Source organism: Felis catus, chromosome A2 (assembly GCF_018350175.1).
Source record: "Felis catus isolate Fca126 chromosome A2, F.catus_Fca126_mat1.0, whole genome shotgun sequence".
Lineage (NCBI taxonomy): Eukaryota > Metazoa > Chordata > Mammalia > Carnivora > Felidae > Felis > Felis catus.
Genome location: NC_058369.1, coordinates 6,129,673 through 6,145,389, shown reverse-complemented (window position 1 = coordinate 6,145,389; position 15,717 = coordinate 6,129,673). Strand labels below are relative to the sequence as shown.

Genomic DNA, 15,717 nt, shown 5'->3' with positions numbered 1-15,717 from the left:
GTTTGTTGACTTTCGCGTGGACGGCTCCAGGGACCGGAAGCAGAGAAGAGGCTCCCGAAGATGACGTCATCTTGAAAGCTCCTCGACCAATCAGCTTCAGTAGTGGAGCCCGCGAACGCCCAATGAGCTGCTGTCTTGCTGGAGGGTTGACCTTGGGCGGAAGCGGCTTTGTAGCCTAGGAGAAGCGAGATGGGGGTGAAGCTGGAGGTGTTTCGGGTCAGTGATCTTTGGAGCGGATGGGCGGCTGGGTTCTTCCCGGATCTGACGGGGAGGCTCAGATAAGCGGGGATTCCAAGAGAGAGGGAAATCTGAGGAGACAGCTTCTGAGTTTTGAGAGGGGTCTTTAGGGTCGGAAGCCTAGAGGAGGGGGCGCCGGGTTAGGGGGCTCTGGGAGGGTTGGTGGGAGGAAGGACCTCTGAGAGGAGTGATCTGAGGAAGAGGTTCCAAGAAGGAAGGCTCCAGACGCTTGGGGAGCTCGTGGGGCTCTGGGTGGCATGTGTGTTTCTGATAGGGAGACGCCTATGTTTAGAGAAATAGACTAAATGTAAATAGTGAGGCCTCCTGGGTTTGGAGGTGTTTCAGAGATCCGACGAACGGGTGGGTAATGAGGCCTCGGCAGATGCTTTTGATTGTAGTACGAGCTTTTGTATTCTGAGTCGGGTGCGTGTGCGTGTGTCTTTCTCTGAGAAGGAGTCTAACCCTAACCCTAACCCAGACTCGGAGGGGGCTTTGAGGTCTCTTAAATTATTACTATTATTATTATTATTATTATTATTATTATTATTAGGGGCCTAGGCTTTTAGGTGTGAGGCTTCTGTACCCTTGGTGGGAGTTCAGGGGTCCTTGGGGGTCCCGAGGAGGTCCCTGGCTCTGCGGGAGGATGGTCCTCCAGGCTCTGAGCAGCCTGTGCACACTGCGGAAGGGGTTTAATCCCTGGCTCTGTTCATTTACCCCCTGCCCTTCTAGATGACACTCTACCTCACCTTCCCTGTGGCTATGTTCTGGATTGCCAATCAGGCCGAGTGGTTTGAGGATTATGTCATACAGCGCAAGGTGGGCATAGACGAGAATATTCACGGGCTCATTCCAGGGGGTGGGGGAGAGCGTGGGGCACCAACCTGCTGGGGAGCAATGTTTGCCTTCTACGAACCGACCCTGCACTGGGTGGGGGGTCTCCGGAAGCTCCTGGCTCCTGCTTCCAGCTGTTACTTTGTCCCCACAGAGGGAGCTGTGGCCACCTGAGAAGGAGGACCAGGTAAGTAACATACTCTTCTGCCTCCTGAAGGGATGGGGGTGCCTGGGTCCCTGTGACCATAATGGGTTTGGTGAAAACTTTACCCCCAGTCATGAAGAAGGAGAATTGAGAGCAGAGGGGCGTATGGTTTCCTTAGTGCCCTCTTCCTGAAGGATGAAACCGATCCCACTTAGACCCTGGTTGTAGTTGGCACAGGGCTTCCAGTGTAGATGATGAACTCTGAAGCTGTGGCCTAGGGGAGTAGGGGGCAGGCCGGGTGGTGGGATCGGGGTCCAGGCCCCTGAGGTGTGTGCCCTCTTCCCCCTTCCTTCCCGTTCCACCCCCAGCGCCGAGAGCTAGAAGAATTCAAAGAGAGGATACGGAAGCAGCGGGAGGAGAAACTCCTTCGTGCCGCCCGGCAGAGCTCCTGAGTCCTAGCCCCTCCACCCACCAAATAACACACACGCGGTTCCTTGTTTCTCGTGGGAGTGTTTTATTGTCTGCTTTCAGGGGCCAGGTAGGGCCCAGGACGTGTCAGGCCCTCAGGGGGCTTGGGTCTGGGGCTGGGGGCTGCTGTTCCGACGGAAGCTGAGAGCACTCGGATCTTGAGGGGTGAGGAGGGGTTGGGGGCTGAGCGTCCCGGCTCGTTTCTGCATTCCGTCCTGCGGATGAAGAGGGGTCAGCGAGAGGGAGGAACTTTTCACGCTTACTTACTTATTTTACAGGAAAGACAGACAGTGCAAGTTGGGGAGGGCAGAGAAGAGGGGTCAGGGAGAGAGAGAATCCCAAGCAGGTTCCACCCTGTCTGCGCAGAGGCCGATTCGGGGCATGAACCCATGAACCGCAAGATGATGACCGGAGCCAAAATCAAGAGTCAGACGCCTAACCGACTGAGCCGCCTAGGCGCCCCTTTTTTTAACTTTAAAAAAAAGTGTACACTGTGCATGCCAGTGAAGGGGGGCAGAGGGAGAGGGAGAATCTCAAGCAGGCTCCCATGCCCAGCGCAGAGCCCAGCGGGCTCGATCTCATCACTGTGAGATCATGACCTGAGCTGAAATCAAGAGTCGGGGGCTTATGGAGGCTCTGGAAAGGGGGGATCCCAAGAGAGAGGGAAATGACCGGCTAAGCATCTGACCTTGGCTCGGGTCATCATCTCACAGTTCGTGAGTCACAGCCCCACACCGGGCTCTGTGCCAACAGCTCAGAGTCTGGAGCCTGCTTGGGATTCTGTGTCTCCCTCTCTCTCTGCCCCTCCCCCGCTCGTGTTCTGTCTCTCTCCAAAATAAATAAACATTAAAAAAAATAGTGAGTCGAGGACTTAACCGACTGAACCACCCAGGCACCCCCATCTCCCAGCCTCTAGGCACCTTAGTTACTCAACACTTAGGGTGGTATTTGGGGTTTTGATCAGAACCCAGGCTGCTGTGATTTTGTGTGTCATAGACACACAGGAGTGTATGGATGCGTGTGTCCTTGGTATGAGCGCCTGTGCCCTCTTCCTTGGAGGGAACTTCCCCAGGGAGGGGGGCTGTTCATTGTCCTCTCGGACACCCTGAGACATGGAGGCAGGAGTCACGAGTTCCAGCCATGGCTCTGACAGTAACGTGCCCCCAGCCTGACCTTGGGCCCCTCCCAGCCCCGTCGGGGAGAGCCTTTGTCATCCCATCTGAAGCTGGGTATTGGATTGACCAGGGTCCTGTGACTGGCAGAGACACAGGGTGGCACTCTTACCAGGCACTCATCCCTAGGGGGCAAGTCATGGGTAGGTGAGGGTGAGGCCCCATTTCCTCCTGGCTGGGGGGTGGGAGGCAGGGTCTCGGCTTAGCCCCAGCAGGAGGTCACCTACCTTGGGGCCTATGGGCTGGAAGCCAGGCAGGGTGCTGACTGTCACACGCTGGTCATCCATACGGCGGCCCTGGGTACTGGCCAGCATGTCCATGAGACTGTCCATCTCGGGTGCAGGGCCACTCTCTGTGTTAAGCAGAGGCATGTGGGAATGAACGTATGCACAGACTGCAGGGGATGCGGCCCAGCTGAAGCCCCCAACCTGCCTCTGCACCCCCACTCGTGCTCTCTAGGAAACACGCTCGTCTCTACCCCCCCCCCCCCCGCCCCGTCCCTTGCCCTGGGTTCCCAGGTGCTGTCGCAGATTCTTGCCCACGGGCCCCCCGGACGGCCACTTCCCCGTACCCCTACGGCCTGCCCTGTTCGTGCCCCCCCCAGACATCACACCGCCCCCATGCACCCCCTGCCCGCTCTCACGGCTCTCGGAGGCCGGGTCCGGCCCCGCCTGCAGTGAGCACCGCTGCTCCTCCATCCGGTCGCCCTGCACGTGGGTCAGCAGGTTGAAGAAGCCCTCCTGGTCTGGAGAGCCAGCCTGGGGGACAGACACGCTCAGTCCAGCCGGCCTCTCAGCTGGGAACCCCTCCCCTCCCCTCCCCGGCTCTCACCATGGTCCCGCCGACGTGCTGCTCTGCAGAGCTGCTCAGAATGAGACCTGAGCCTCCTTCCCGAGCCCGGCCCCTGCCCCAGGGGCCCGGCCAGCGGGGCCACTTCACGTGGTGCCGCCTCAAGGGAGAGGCTGCGGGTGCCAGCATCCTGACGTCCTAAATTGGGGCCTGACGGCAGGGGAGCCTGGGGGCTGGGATGCGGGCCAGGGAAACATACGAGGGGCTGCCCCCAAATCTGCATCTCCCACCTCACAGGGGTCGGCACTGAGAGCCCCGACCCCTGCCCTGGGGCTGGACTAGGCACGTGGACCCTCGTGCCCACCAGCACTTCCTCGGGCCGTGGCAACTGGGTCAGGGGTCCCAGGAGACCTGCCTGCTAATTAGGTGCCCTACAAACTAATTAGTCTTGTCATTCACAGGCCCTTGAGTTGGGGGTGTGTGGGGGTGTGCTTACCTTGACGCAGGGGCCTGAGCTCCCGTCCACCTTCTCCTCCTGGTCCATCATGGTCCCCGCTCCCCTCCCCTGGGTCTCCCTCTCTGCTGGCCTCTAACCCGGCCCTGTGCCGGAGAAGGCTTTTTAAAAGATTGTGACGTGGGGAGAGCGGATACCCAGCCCCAAATCCCCAGCTCACGCCCCATCTGCTCCCACCCAGGCTTAAGCCCCATAAAGATGATCCAGATCATTGTTTTTGCAAAAGGATGCCGGTGCTGCTGTGGGGGTAGGAGGCAGGGGGACCCGGGTTTGGACCTCGCCCAGCAGGATCCACTGGGCCGCAGGGACTCTCAGGTGGGGCTCAACAGCAAGCCAGAGCAGCGTCCCCATGGTGGGGAGCGGGGGCTGGCTGGCCCCATCGGGAGAGCACGGGCCACCAGGGCGGCTCGGGCAGGATGTGGAGCCCCCCAGTGGGAAGCAGTGCAGGATGGCATCAGCCTGCTGGAGGGGCGGTTGTCATCTGCAGGTGCCGGGGGAAGAAGCTGGACCCCAGGACCACTGAGGTGCCGCCAGGCAGACTGGCTCCTTCTGTGTCTCCAGGCCACGCCTCCTGGTCACTGGCCCTGGGTCCGGCTGCCCACCACAGGCCCTGAGACAAGAAGGTCTGGGATTTCCTGTCCTGTCGCCAGTGTCAGGTTGAGCTGTCTCCTGTGATCTGTCATCTCAGTGCCTGGGGACCAGAGGCAAGGAGGAAAGTCCCTGCCCCCTCCCCCAAGCAGCTATGGCTTTCTTTCAGTGCCCTGGGAGAGGATGCCACTGGGAGGCTGTCACTGGCACCCCATCCCCTCCCCAAGATGCCTTTCTGGAAACCAGTTAAGATTTCTTCTTGGAATAAATGGGCCACACCGTCCCCACACCTCCCTAAGCGCGAAGCTTGGTCCTCCTCCCCAGGCAGCCCCCCCCCACCCAGGGCCCACGTCTACACCCCCTCCACAGCCCCAAGTCCTCGATGCCAACAGGATGCCCTGCTCCTCCGCGATGTACCGGTCTCCTGGAGCCGCCTTGACAAAGTCACAAACTGGGTGGCCGAGAGCAACAGACATTGTTGTACAGCCTGAAGTTGAGGTGTGGCAGCACCATGCTCTGGAACCTGTGCGTGTGTGTGTGTGTGTGTGTGTGTGTCCTTCCTTTCCTCTCCCCGGGTTCTGGTGGTCGCAGGCAGACCTTGGTGTTCCCGGGCTGGGAGCTGCAGGACTTCAAAGTCTGCCTCTGTCATCACACGACATTCCTCTGTGTCCTTGTCTGCACAAGGCCATCATAAGACAGGATACCAGTCACATTGCATAAAGGCCCACCCCTACTGCAGTGTGACCTCCTCTTAACTAATTGCATGTGCAACGACTCCATTTCCAAATAAGGTCACAATCTGAGGAACTAGAGGTTAGGGCTTCAACCTTTTTTGGTGGCGGAAGGTGGACAGGATACCATGCAGCCCATAAACAGCCGAGCACCCTGGTCACTCTCACAGTGTAGAGTAGGGGGTGGTAGGCCCTACAGACTTTCACCCCCAGGGGACAGGCTGAGAGGCTGGGGTGGGGGGGTCTCCTGGTCTCCCAACAACTCCCTTTGCCCCTGCAATCCATCCTTCCCCTCCGGAGCTGCAGGGACCCCCTCCTTCCCCTGCTCAGAACTCAACCTTGGCCTCCATTGTCCTCAGGAGACAACTCAAAACACCTCCGAGTAATGGAATGTTCTAAAATCGGGGGTGGGTGCGCATCTCTGCGTCTGCTACAAGGCATTGAATTGTCCAGTCTCAGTGACTGACGTGTGTGGTAGGTGAATGATCGCTCAATAAAGCTTTGAAAGAAAGAAAAAGAGAACAGGGAAGGAAGGAACAGAGGGAGGAAAAAATGAAAGAAAGCCCCAAAGCCCCACATAGAGTAACCAGCCATCCTGGTTTGCCCGAGACCGTCCCAGTTTTAGGGCTGGAAGTCCTGTGCCCGGGGAACCTCTCAATCCCAGGCAAATCGGACTGGCTTAGTCCTATCTTGTCCCACGACAAGTGACAAGTCGAGCCCTCTGCAGTCCCTCCAAGCTCACCTCCCTCCCTCTGCCCCTCGAGACACACCCCCTGCTTCTCTCTGCCTGGACCGCTGCAGAGCTGCTTTGTGATGTCGTTCAGGTTAAATCTAAAGGCCACCCTGTCAGGGTACCCCTCTGGTGGAGAGAGTTATTTTCTCTCCCCCTTCCGTTCAACTTTAAGCGCCACCTGGCAGACCCGAGAGTCATTCACTGCCGCCTTTCCCGTGTAAGTGGCAAAGGGCCAGGCGCCAGACCAAGCCTCGAGAAACACGGCCAAATGAAGGACCCAGTTCTGGACTCTGCGTTCACACACGTGCATCACTCTTGACGCCCGGGACCTCTTTTGCACGGGTGCTGCTGCCTGTGCCCTCTGTGTGACAAGGTGGCCGCCCTTCGCTGGCGCACAGCAGGAGCAGGCCGCGAAATTTCAGGTCACGTGTGAATCGCGTGTGTGTGTCAGCGTGCAAGGGGTTGAGCGTGCCTCCAAACCCACGAAGTCATCAGCCGATGAATGCGACGAGCAGCCTATGAGGGTGTGAGTGCCCCTGGTGAGGGCCAGGCTATGTGACAGGCAGTCCTCCCGGGACAGAGTCCTGGGGTTCAGATCCCAGCGGGCCTGTTCGTCACGTGGCCTTGGGCAAGGGCCCTGCTGAGCCGCAGCTTCGCCGTCTATACCGCACTCCCCACCGTCAGGGTTTCTGAGGGGACTGGGTGAGACTCTGGCACGGGCCCTTGGCACACAGTAGGTGCTGGCTTAGCCTCAAGCCTCCCTCCAGGCCTCCTCCTGACTTTATCAAATGCTGTCCAGCCGGCTGCTGTACTCTGGGGGACGGAAGGCAAGTGGGTCACAGGCGTATGGCCCCCGCGGCGCCGGCTGGGCACACAGCATCCGTCAACCACGGAGAAACTTCTGGCAGGGTGGTGGCTGTGTCTGGGGAGGATTAAAGCGTTGCTCCCCGGCGATCCCGCGCTCTCGCCGCACACGAGCAGGGAAGGTGCGTCTGAGCTCACGTCGGTGCGCGTCGTCGGGGTGTGCCCTTCGAGGGACTTCACACGCGTCTGCGGGGGACACACCTGCCGGCTCGGCGAGGTACACACCTTCCTCCCCGAGGACCGAGGGGGGGGCGGGGCCGGCCCAGCAGGGCGGGGTCCACGTGGGTGACGCGCGGGGCCACGCCCCCACCTTGGGACAGACCCGGAAGCGGCCGTGGCGCCCCTGGGGGAAGATGGCGCCCTCGGGGCTGAAGGCGGTGGTGGGGGAAAGTGAGTGCGTCTCCCGGGGAGCGGGGGCCAGGGGCGCACGAACCCTGGGACTCGGGCGGCGGGGACCTGGCGGCCGGGCTGGGCGTCGAGCACCTGATCCTCGAGGGGGCGGGCGGGACCTTGGTCCTGCGGGCGTCCCCGCTCTCCGGTGCCGGAGCGGAACAAAGTTGGAAGGCTGGACTCCGGGGGCTCAAGGGGACCGGGCTAGGGGTGGCCGTAGACAGGCACCAGGGCTCGCACTCCTGGACCCCCTAGGGTGCCGGCAGGGAGAGGGCACAACTGGACGCCCAGACTGCCGCGTCTCTGAGCCTGGCAAAGTCCGGGGGGCTGGACTCTTGGACTGGGGCCGGGCTGGGTGCGCTGGTCGACGACCCCAGGTGGTGTGAGAGCTCAGGGGACGTGGTCAGGCCGATGCTCAGGCCCAGGGGTGAGGGACCCCGGGTCCCCCACGATCCTCATGCGGCGTGGGGACTCGGGCGACTGGGCCGCGTGGGTCTGGGATCTTGGGAGAGGGGTGGAGGTCGTCCCCTCCCCCACCTCGGGTAGTTCCGGCCTCAGCACCTCCTTCCTGCTCCTTCCGCCCTGTCGGTCCTGATAACAGTGGACATGACCCTGTGGGCAGGCGGGGCCGCCCTGTCCCTTCTCCCTCCTCCCCCCGCTAGGCAGGGCCGACTGTGGCTCAAACCCCAGCACCCCAAGCAACAATCGGAGCCTTCTGCACAGGGGTAATGCGGAGAGGGGAAACCATTGGTTCCATTTTACAGATGAGAGAACTGAGGCTGGAGGTCGGGCAATGGGGTGACCACAGCTAGGCCCGTCTCAGAGCAGAGAGCCAGGGGTTCTTCAGGGAAACCGATGGAGGTGGGGCGAGGGTCTGGCTGCAACGTCCCCACCCAGAGAACCCGAGGTTGTCGGTGGGGAGGCGAGATCCCGGCTCTGGAGGGAGGTGGACCGTATGTGAGCGCTGGCTTCTCAGTTATTTGTTCATCTGACGTGTATTTATCGAGTGGCCACTTAGCCACTTGGGGCTGCGGGTGCTTAGACTAGTCACTTGTTCTCTCAACGTGTTTCCCTGCCTGTAAACCGGGGGTGACACTAGGGGTGACCTCACAAGACTGAGGACAGAAGTAAACAGGAGTGGAGGTGGAGGCCCAGCCCCGACGCCCAGAAGGCTCGGGGGCTTGTCGGGGCCAGAGAACCCAGCATTCTGAGCCCACCCTACTTCCCCTGCAGAAATTCTGAGCGGAGTCATCCGGAGTGTCAAAAAGGATGGCGAGTGGAAGGTATGGGGTTGGCAGAATGCCTTGTCCAGGCCCCTGTGGGGGGCCCTGACTGTGGGACCCACAAGAACTCTGGGAGAAGGCTGCTGGTCCCTGGGGTGGGGGTGGGGGGAGGGTCTGGGACAGGGTGGGGGTGGTTGGGGGGGTCTTGGGTCCTCCCATCCAGCCAGCTCGTGCAGCCGCAGGCCCTGCTCACACTACCCCAGCCCCACCGCAGCCTCTCCTGCCCGCTCCTCTGTCCATCAGTCCGTCTGTCCATCCGTCCGGACAGGTACTCATCATGGACCACCCGAGCATGCGTATCCTGTCCTCTTGCTGCAAGATGTCAGACATCCTGGCTGAGGGCATTACTAGTGAGTGGACACCCCCACCCCATGCTGCCCAGATGGGACCTAAAGTATTGGATCCCCGAAAATTGTTCAAAACTCCCAAGTGCGCAGCACCCTGCATAGACAGCCCTTCCCCCTCCTCGGTGTGGGAGCCTGTGGCAGGCAGACCTCCCGTGCAGGACTCCCCAGCTGCGACTCCTAAGGGGTCAGCCTCCCTGACTCTGCACCCCTGTGTGTGGAACCCCGTGTAGGACCCCAGGGTGAACTCAGTGTGAGCCTCTCGGAGCATGTAACTTTCTGTGGGGGATCCCTGGGAGCCTGGCCATGAACTGAGACGTGCAGAACCCTGCCCAGTAACTCTTAGCTGTGTGACCCATGGGCAGGTACTTCCCCATTAGGTGCCCGAGGGAGTACAGCATCCCCTGCCCTAGCATCCAGCCCTCTTGCCCATGTGTCCAACTCTCCCGAGTCGGAGACGCTCCATGAACCCTGGCCCCAATGCCAATGTCCCTTTCTCTGTTCTACTAGTTGTCGAAGACATTAACAAACGGCGAGAACCCGTCCCCAGTTTGGAGGCCATTTATTTGCTCAGCCCCACAGAGAAGGTGCCTATGCGAGCTAGTGTGTGTGTGTGTGTGTGTGTGTGTGTGTGTGTGTGTGTGTGTGTATGTGTACACATGCCTCTGTGCGTGTGTGCTCATGTGTTGGGGGACAGGCAGTGGCTGGGGGGCCGGGGCAGGGGGTTCAGAGGGGGGGCAGGGCCAGGCTTGGACAATGTCCTGCCTTCCCCAGTCAGTGCAGGCCCTGATAGCAGACTTCCGGGGGACCCCGACCTTCACCTACAAAGCAGCACACGTCTTCTTCACTGACAGTGAGTGCCGCGGGCTGGGGGCCGGGGGGGGTGTGTCGGGGCGTAGAGGCCGCTCTGGCCTGATGCCCCCGCTCGCTCACCCCAGCCTGCCCGGAGCCCCTGTTCAGTGAGCTGGGCCGCTCCCGCCTAGCAAAGGTGGTGAAGACACTGAAGGAGATCGACCTGGCCTTCCTCCCCTACGAGGCCCAGGTACAGCCCAAGCTAGTCCAGGGCTGGGGGTGTGGGGAGGGGGTAGTCCTTGATCAAACGTCCTGGGTTCCCTCAGAAACGGACCCTGAAACAAGGAAAGGGGACATCAGATCACAAAGGAAAGCAACTGAGTTCCTACCACCATGGGCGCCTGGAGTTCTGTCCCAAGGGGCAGCATAGAGCACACCTCCGAGGGGTCCTGCCCATGGGGGAGGGGGCTGGGTATGTCTCTGCCTCCTGTTGGTTGGAAGCTGCCCCAGGCCTGTCCCCGGCCCCCCCGCACTCCCACCTGGGCAGAGCAGAGCAGGGAGAGCAGGGAAGCCGCAGGGGGCGGCGGGTGCTGGAGGCTGCGAGCTGGCCAGGTGTGTGCCCACAGCGGCGGCCCTGGCACCTGTGCCCTCGCAGGTGTTCTCCCTGGACGCCCCCCACAGCACCTACAACCTCTACTGCCCCTTCCGCGCGGGGGAGCGGGCGCGGCAGATCGAGGCCCTGGCCCAGCAGATCGCCACACTGTGCGCCACGCTGCAGGAGTACCCGGCCATCCGCTACCGCAAGTGGGGACCCCAGCCCGAGGCCACCCCCGGCCCTGACCCCATCCCACGTGCAGCCTTGAACCTCACTTTTGACCCCCGTCCTGGTCCTCACCCTCACCCGACTCCCATCCCTAATCCCATCCTTGACCTCCAGCATGTGCCCGGCCCTCCCCAAGCCTAAGCCCCCTTGTCTGCCCACCCCACCCTCAGGGGCCCAGAGGACACAGCTCAGCTGGCCCACGCCGTCCTGGCCAAGCTGAATGCCTTCAAGGCGGACACTCCCAGTCTGGGCGAGGTGAGGGGGCGTGCTGGGGAGGTGGGGGTGAAGCCCCAGCCAAGGGCGACGGGGTCAGTGTCCTCATCCCTGCCAAACCCCCTTCCCAGGGCCCTGAAAAAACCCGCTCACAGCTACTAATCGTGGACCGGGCGGCGGACCCTGTGTCCCCTCTGCTGCATGAGCTGACATTCCAGGCCATGGCCTATGACCTGCTGGACATCCAACAGGACACGTACAGGTGGGCGGACCCCAGAAACACCGTCCGCCCATCACCACCTGGGTCCCTGGCCCTCAGCGAGCCGCCCTGACCCTCTGTGTCCCGCAGGTACGAGACCACAGGGCTGAGTGAGGCCCGCGAGAAAGCCGTGCTGCTGGACGAGGACGATGACCTGTGGGTAGAGCTTCGGCACATGCACATCGCGGACGTGTCCAAGTGCGTGCACGCGGCGGGCGCCGAGGGTGCGGGCCGCTCTGTCCTGTGCTCCCCGCCCATGTCCCCACTCCCATCCCCTCCTCCCCGTCGTGGGCCAGGTGCGTAGCCTTTGGCTCTGGGTGAGCCCCCCCACTACGAGCCACTGCTCTCAACCGGGCTCCTCAACGTGGGCTGGCACATGGCCTGGTACAGGGACGCGTGTCCCTTGGCTCCCATCCCCCCGGGCTGTGTGACCCCCCCCCCCCACTGCCGTCAAACCACAGCCTTGGCGCCAGCCCTCAACCTCATCCCTGCCCGCTGTCACCGCCAGGAGGGTCACGGAGCTCCTGAAGACGTTCTGTGAGAGCAAGAGGCTGACCACCGACAAGGTAGGGGCAGGCCTGTGTCGGGATGGGCAGGACAGTGCCCTGCCCCCACAGAGAGGGGCGGGGCCCCAATCTGTTTGCGGGGTCTGGAGTGGGATCTGGGGTGGGCAGGGCGGGGCCTCACGGCCTCCCTGTCCCCAGGCCAACATCAAAGACCTGTCCCACATCCTGAAAAAGATGCCTCAATACCAGAAGGAGCTGAACAAGGTGAGCGCGGGGGTGGGAGAACCTGGCCCCTCCCCCCCTGCCGCCAGACTCCTGGCTGGGTCTCAGTGCCTGTTACCCCCAACTCCCACATCCCCACTCCACCCCGCAGTATTCTACGCACCTGCATTTGGCCGACGACTGCATGAAGCACTTCAAGGGTTCGGTGGAGAAACTGTGCGCTGTGGAGCAGGTGGGCGTGGGCCTGGGGCAGGGGGCGGGGCCTCGGGGAGGCGGGCCTGTCGTGAGGGGGCCGGGTCTGCAGGGGAGGAGCCTTGTAGGGGTGTGGCCTGTGAGAGGGGTGGATCCCGTGCAGAGGCCGGCCTGGCACATGGGTGTGACCCTGTGGGCAGGTGCATAGAGAGGTAGGACCCGGGGTTGGGGCCTGTGGAGAGGTGGGGCCTTGTGAGGGGCGGGACCTGTTGATGGACAGGGATGAAATCTTAGGAGACCCGGTAGTAGGATGAAGCGGGTCCCCAGGGTGCTGCCGAGAACCCTGCGGGTGTCCCAGCCCTGGCCCCGCCCCCGGCCCGCAGGACTTGGCCATGGGCTCAGATGCAGAGGGTGAGAAGATCAAGGACGCCATGAAGCTGATCGTGCCCGTGCTGCTGGACGCGGCGGTGCCAGCCTATGACAAGATCCGGGCCCTGTTGCTCTACATCCTCCTGCGGAACGGTGGGCTGGGGGAGGGCCCCCGGACACCCCCGTTCACTGGGGTCTGTAATGATCCTGGGATTGTCTCTACCCCATAATTTCCTTGACCTTGGGCCGCCTCCACTCCCCAAGCACACTGGACCCCGCAGATGCCCCTCTCGACCCTGGGACCCCCCCTCCGTTAACCTAGGGGAACTTTGATTGACACGAGGGCTCCACTGACACAGGGACCCCCACATCTATGACTCCTCCGAACTTAGCCCCCTCGACTAATTCCAGAGGTTCCCCCATCTGTCCTCTCTGGGATCTCCATCCAGAATTCTGGGATCCTCCTAGCACCTGCCCCAGTGGCTCCCTCGGTCCTGAGGACCACCCCCCCCACCCCACCCCAAATGCAGGATACCCCCATCACAGTCTGGGGACCTCCTTCTGCCACCACCCAGGAGCCCCATGGCCACCTCTGTCCCCCCCGCCCTCCCCAAGCCGGCCCCCCTCGTGAGAATCCCATCTACAGGAGCCCCTCCCTCCCCGGTCCTCTTCCTCCAGGTGTGAGTGAGGAGAATCTGGCCAAGCTGATCCAGCATGCCAATGTGCAGGCACACAGCAGCCTCATCCGGAACCTAGAGCTGCTGGGGGGCACGGTCACCAACCCCGGGGTATGCCGGCAGCAGGCTGTGGGTCAGAGACTGGGCAGGAAGCCAATGTGGGTATGGGGAGGGGGGGTGCCTGTGAGAGTCAGAACCTGGGTCCCGGGGGGGTGGAGGGCACATCATCGGGGCCAGGGCACAGGGTTTGGTGTGGCTCTTGGAGGACAGAGAGGTCTGTGCAGGATCAGGTCTGGGACTGACGGGCCCCACAGCTGTCATCAGTCTTGGGTCGCATGATAAGCAGGGCGGCGAGGTGTAGTCAGAACCTTGGCCCCGGTGATGGTGTGGGGTGGGGTGTGTGGCCTGAGGCCCTGGTGGGCAGACAGCAGGGTCTCGAGCATTGGGATCAGGGCACACGGTCGACCCCGGTCTCTTGGAGGTCTTGGACGACTTCCCACCCAAAACACACACTCAGCAGCCTCCTGCGCCCAGCTGCCTGCCCAGCCGCTCCTGTCTCCCTCTGGCCCTATGTGTCCTCACCTCCCTGACCCTGCCTCCACTGCCGGGGAGGCTCTCGCGTCCCCCTCGCCTGTCCCTCATCCCCCTCCCAGCCCCTGTCTGTCGCCCTGGGCCCACCTCCTGGCTCCCGTTTTCTCATCCCCACCTCCTCTCCTTGTCTTTCTCTCTGCCCCATCGCTTGGTCTCATTTCATCCGTATTTCTTTCTCTCATTTTCTCTCCTCTCCCTCCCTCCCTTTTTCTTCCCTCTTTCTCCCTCTCCCTGCCCCTTTCTCTCTCCTTCTCTCTCTTTCTTCCCTGTCTCTCTGCTCCTCTGTTCCATTTCTCCATCTTTTTCTCCAGCCCTTCCCCCAAGCCAGACGAGCCCCAGCCCCATCTGTGACCCGCCTCCTTCTCCCCCATCCTCCCACTGTCCCACCACTCCCCCCTCCATCCCACCACCACCTGTAGGGCTCTGGGACCTCAAGTCGGCTAGAACGGAGGGAGCGCCTGGAGCCCACCTATCAGTTATCCCGCTGGACCCCAGTCATCAAGGACGTGATGGAGGTACCACTGGTGGGGCCTGACCTCCCCCTGTGCCCCCCCCACCCCCGCCAAGTCCTGCCCTTGACTAGGTGGGGGCTCCGTCCTCTTCATGTCATGGTGCTAAGCCTCGGGGCTTAAGGGAATATCCCTCATTATGGGCATCCCTCTGGCATCGGATCTGCTCTGCCAGGGGAGTGTCCCAAGCTGACATCCAAGTAATTGGGACCAGATGGGCACCTCGTGGGGGAGCCCCATTTCCTGTCCAACCGCTGGCTCCTTCCTCTATTCTCTTCCCCTGCTGCCCCCACCAGAAGTCCCCTTGCTCCCCCTTAACCCTCCCCACCACCTGCCCATCCTGGGGGCGCGAAACAGCAACAACAAAAAGGACCAGGCCAAGGGGCCTGCCTCCTGCCTGCTGTTCCTCTGGAACCTGGTACTTCTCCCCACTCAGGGGCCCAGCAGGCCTCCCCCTCCCATCCCTATGGACTCTGGAGCCTGGACTCCTAGGTCCCCAAGGAGCTGCAGATACAGATTTCTAGGTCCCCAAAGGCTAGAGATACAGATGGGGGCTCCTGTCTGCCAGGATCTTGGCCCCTGAACAAACCCGGGGGAGGGGGGCTCCAGACCCCAGGCCCCATCACCTGAGGCTCCCTCTGTGGCCCCCAGGATGCCGTGGAGGACCGGCTGGACAGAAAGCTGTGGCCCTTTGTGTCCGACCCCGCCCCCACCTCCAGCTCCCAGGCTGCAGTCAGGTGAGGGCCCCAGGGGACACCCCCCCACCCCCGCCCATGTTAGCTGAGGGTTGTGAGGGCGGGCGGAGAGTCTCCTGCCCGGAGACTGACCTCTGCCCTCCTCCCCCTGCACAGTGCCCGCTTCGGCCACTGGCACAAGAACAAGGCCGGTTTGGAGGCACGGGCGGGGCCCCGGCTCATCATCTATGTCATGGGCGGCGTGGCCATGTCAGAGATGAGGGCCGCCTATGAGGTGACCAGGGCCACCGATGGCAAGTGGGAGGTGCTCATTGGTGAGCAGCCGGGACTGGGGTCCCTGGGTGCTGGGGCTGGACTCCTAGGTGCCTTGGAGGAAGGTGGGGGGCTGACAGCTGGACTCCCAGCTGGGTCCCCAAAGCCTGGAGCCCACGCGGGGCTTCAACCTGCCTGTATCCTGAGCTTCCCAGGGGCTGGCGCCGGGGCTGGGCCTCCCAGGGAGGGGGTCACCTGCAGGCCAGACCCCTGTGTTTCTAAGGACCCCTGTGTCCTCAGAATCAGAGGCTGCTTTCCCAAGGACCTCAGCTGGGGGTCCTGAGACAGTGCCTCCCCCCCACCCCAACCCTCCCTTACTGTCCAGGCTCCTCACACATCCTCACTCCAACCCGCTTCCTGGATGACCTCAAGACGCTGGACCAGAAGCTGGAGGACATTGCCCTGCCCTGACCCGCTCCCCCTCCCCCTCCCCTTCCAGAGAAATAAAATCCTCCCTTCTCTCTGCCA

The 15,717-nt window shown here is 62.2% G+C and overlaps 3 protein-coding genes across 8 annotated transcripts; 2 read left to right on the top strand and 1 right to left on the bottom strand.

Moving 5' to 3' along the window:
• The first annotated feature begins 60 nt into the window (after positions 1–60).
• Positions 61–1,712, top strand: PET100 (PET100 cytochrome c oxidase chaperone). The gene is made up of 4 exons (XM_006928353.4): positions 61–216; positions 967–1,053; positions 1,223–1,255; positions 1,582–1,712. Exons 1-4 carry the CDS (start codon positions 190–192, stop codon positions 1,663–1,665), a joined length of 231 nt encoding a protein of 76 aa, XP_006928415.1. The 5' UTR covers positions 61–189; the 3' UTR covers positions 1,666–1,712.
• Positions 1,704–5,464, bottom strand: PCP2 (Purkinje cell protein 2). Of its 4 annotated transcripts, XM_019816911.3 has the most exons (6): positions 5,162–5,453; positions 4,139–4,242; positions 3,685–3,707; positions 3,497–3,611; positions 3,081–3,205; positions 1,704–1,896 (listed from the first exon to the last, which is right to left on the bottom strand). In XM_019816911.3, the coding sequence occupies exons 1-6, from the start codon at positions 5,218–5,220 to the stop codon at positions 1,777–1,779; spliced, it is 546 nt and encodes a 181-aa protein (XP_019672470.2). In that variant the 5' UTR covers positions 5,221–5,453; the 3' UTR covers positions 1,704–1,776. The 4 variants fall into 4 exon arrangements, with proteins under 4 accessions (XP_019672470.2, XP_044901129.1, XP_044901127.1 ...); XM_045045194.1 differs by lacking the exon at positions 3,685–3,707 and having other exon boundaries at positions 5,342–5,464; XM_045045192.1 differs by lacking the exon at positions 3,685–3,707 and having other exon boundaries at positions 5,162–5,447.
• Positions 5,465–7,354: 1,890 nt separating this feature from the next.
• STXBP2 (syntaxin binding protein 2) lies at positions 7,355–15,717 on the top strand. Of its 3 annotated transcripts, XM_003981805.5 has the most exons (19): positions 7,356–7,462; positions 8,696–8,745; positions 9,014–9,095; positions 9,600–9,676; positions 9,864–9,942; positions 10,028–10,131; positions 10,537–10,685; positions 10,875–10,959; positions 11,049–11,179; positions 11,267–11,374; positions 11,685–11,742; positions 11,881–11,946; positions 12,056–12,136; positions 12,480–12,618; positions 13,144–13,253; positions 14,153–14,248; positions 14,894–14,979; positions 15,094–15,251; positions 15,575–15,717. In XM_003981805.5, the coding sequence occupies exons 1-19, from the start codon at positions 7,426–7,428 to the stop codon at positions 15,658–15,660; spliced, it is 1,782 nt and encodes a 593-aa protein (XP_003981854.1). In that variant the 5' UTR covers positions 7,356–7,425; the 3' UTR covers positions 15,661–15,717. The 3 variants fall into 3 exon arrangements, with proteins under 3 accessions (XP_044901117.1, XP_003981854.1, XP_023100503.1); XM_023244735.2 differs by lacking the exon at positions 7,356–7,462 and having other exon boundaries at positions 8,699–8,745; positions 8,989–9,095; XM_045045182.1 differs by lacking the exons at positions 14,894–14,979; positions 15,094–15,251; positions 15,575–15,717 and having other exon boundaries at positions 7,355–7,462; positions 14,045–14,182.

What these genes read in the sequence shown, in the direction of transcription:
- PET100 (XM_006928353.4), top strand. Translation starts at nt 190, where the DNA reads ATGGGGGTGAAGCTGGAGGTGTTTCGG. An exon ending in ATTATGTCATACAGCGCAAG is followed by an intron (nt 1,054 to 1,222) that starts GTGGGCATAGAC and finishes TTGTCCCCACAG; the next exon opens with AGGGAGCTGTGGCCACCTGA. An exon ending in CACCTGAGAAGGAGGACCAG is followed by an intron (nt 1,256 to 1,581) that starts GTAAGTAACATA and finishes TTCCACCCCCAG; the next exon opens with CGCCGAGAGCTAGAAGAATT.
- PCP2 (XM_019816911.3), bottom strand. Translation starts at nt 5,220, where the DNA reads ATGTCTGTTGCTCTCGGCCACCCAGTTTGTGACTTTGTCAAGGCGGCT. An exon ending in GCTCAGGCCCCTGCGTCAAG is followed by an intron (nt 3,708 to 4,138) that starts GTAAGCACACCC and finishes GCAGCTCTGCAG; the next exon opens with AGCAGCACGTCGGCGGGACC. An exon ending in AGCACGTCGGCGGGACCATG is followed by an intron (nt 3,612 to 3,684) that starts GTGAGAGCCGGG and finishes TCTGTCCCCCAG; the next exon opens with GCTGGCTCTCCAGACCAGGA.
- STXBP2 (XM_003981805.5), top strand. Translation starts at nt 7,426, where the DNA reads ATGGCGCCCTCGGGGCTGAAGGCGGTGGTGGGGGAAA. An exon ending in GCACGGTCACCAACCCCGGG is followed by an intron (nt 13,254 to 14,152) that starts GTATGCCGGCAG and finishes CACCACCTGTAG; the next exon opens with GGCTCTGGGACCTCAAGTCG. An exon ending in AGCTCCCAGGCTGCAGTCAG is followed by an intron (nt 14,980 to 15,093) that starts GTGAGGGCCCCA and finishes CCCCCTGCACAG; the next exon opens with TGCCCGCTTCGGCCACTGGC.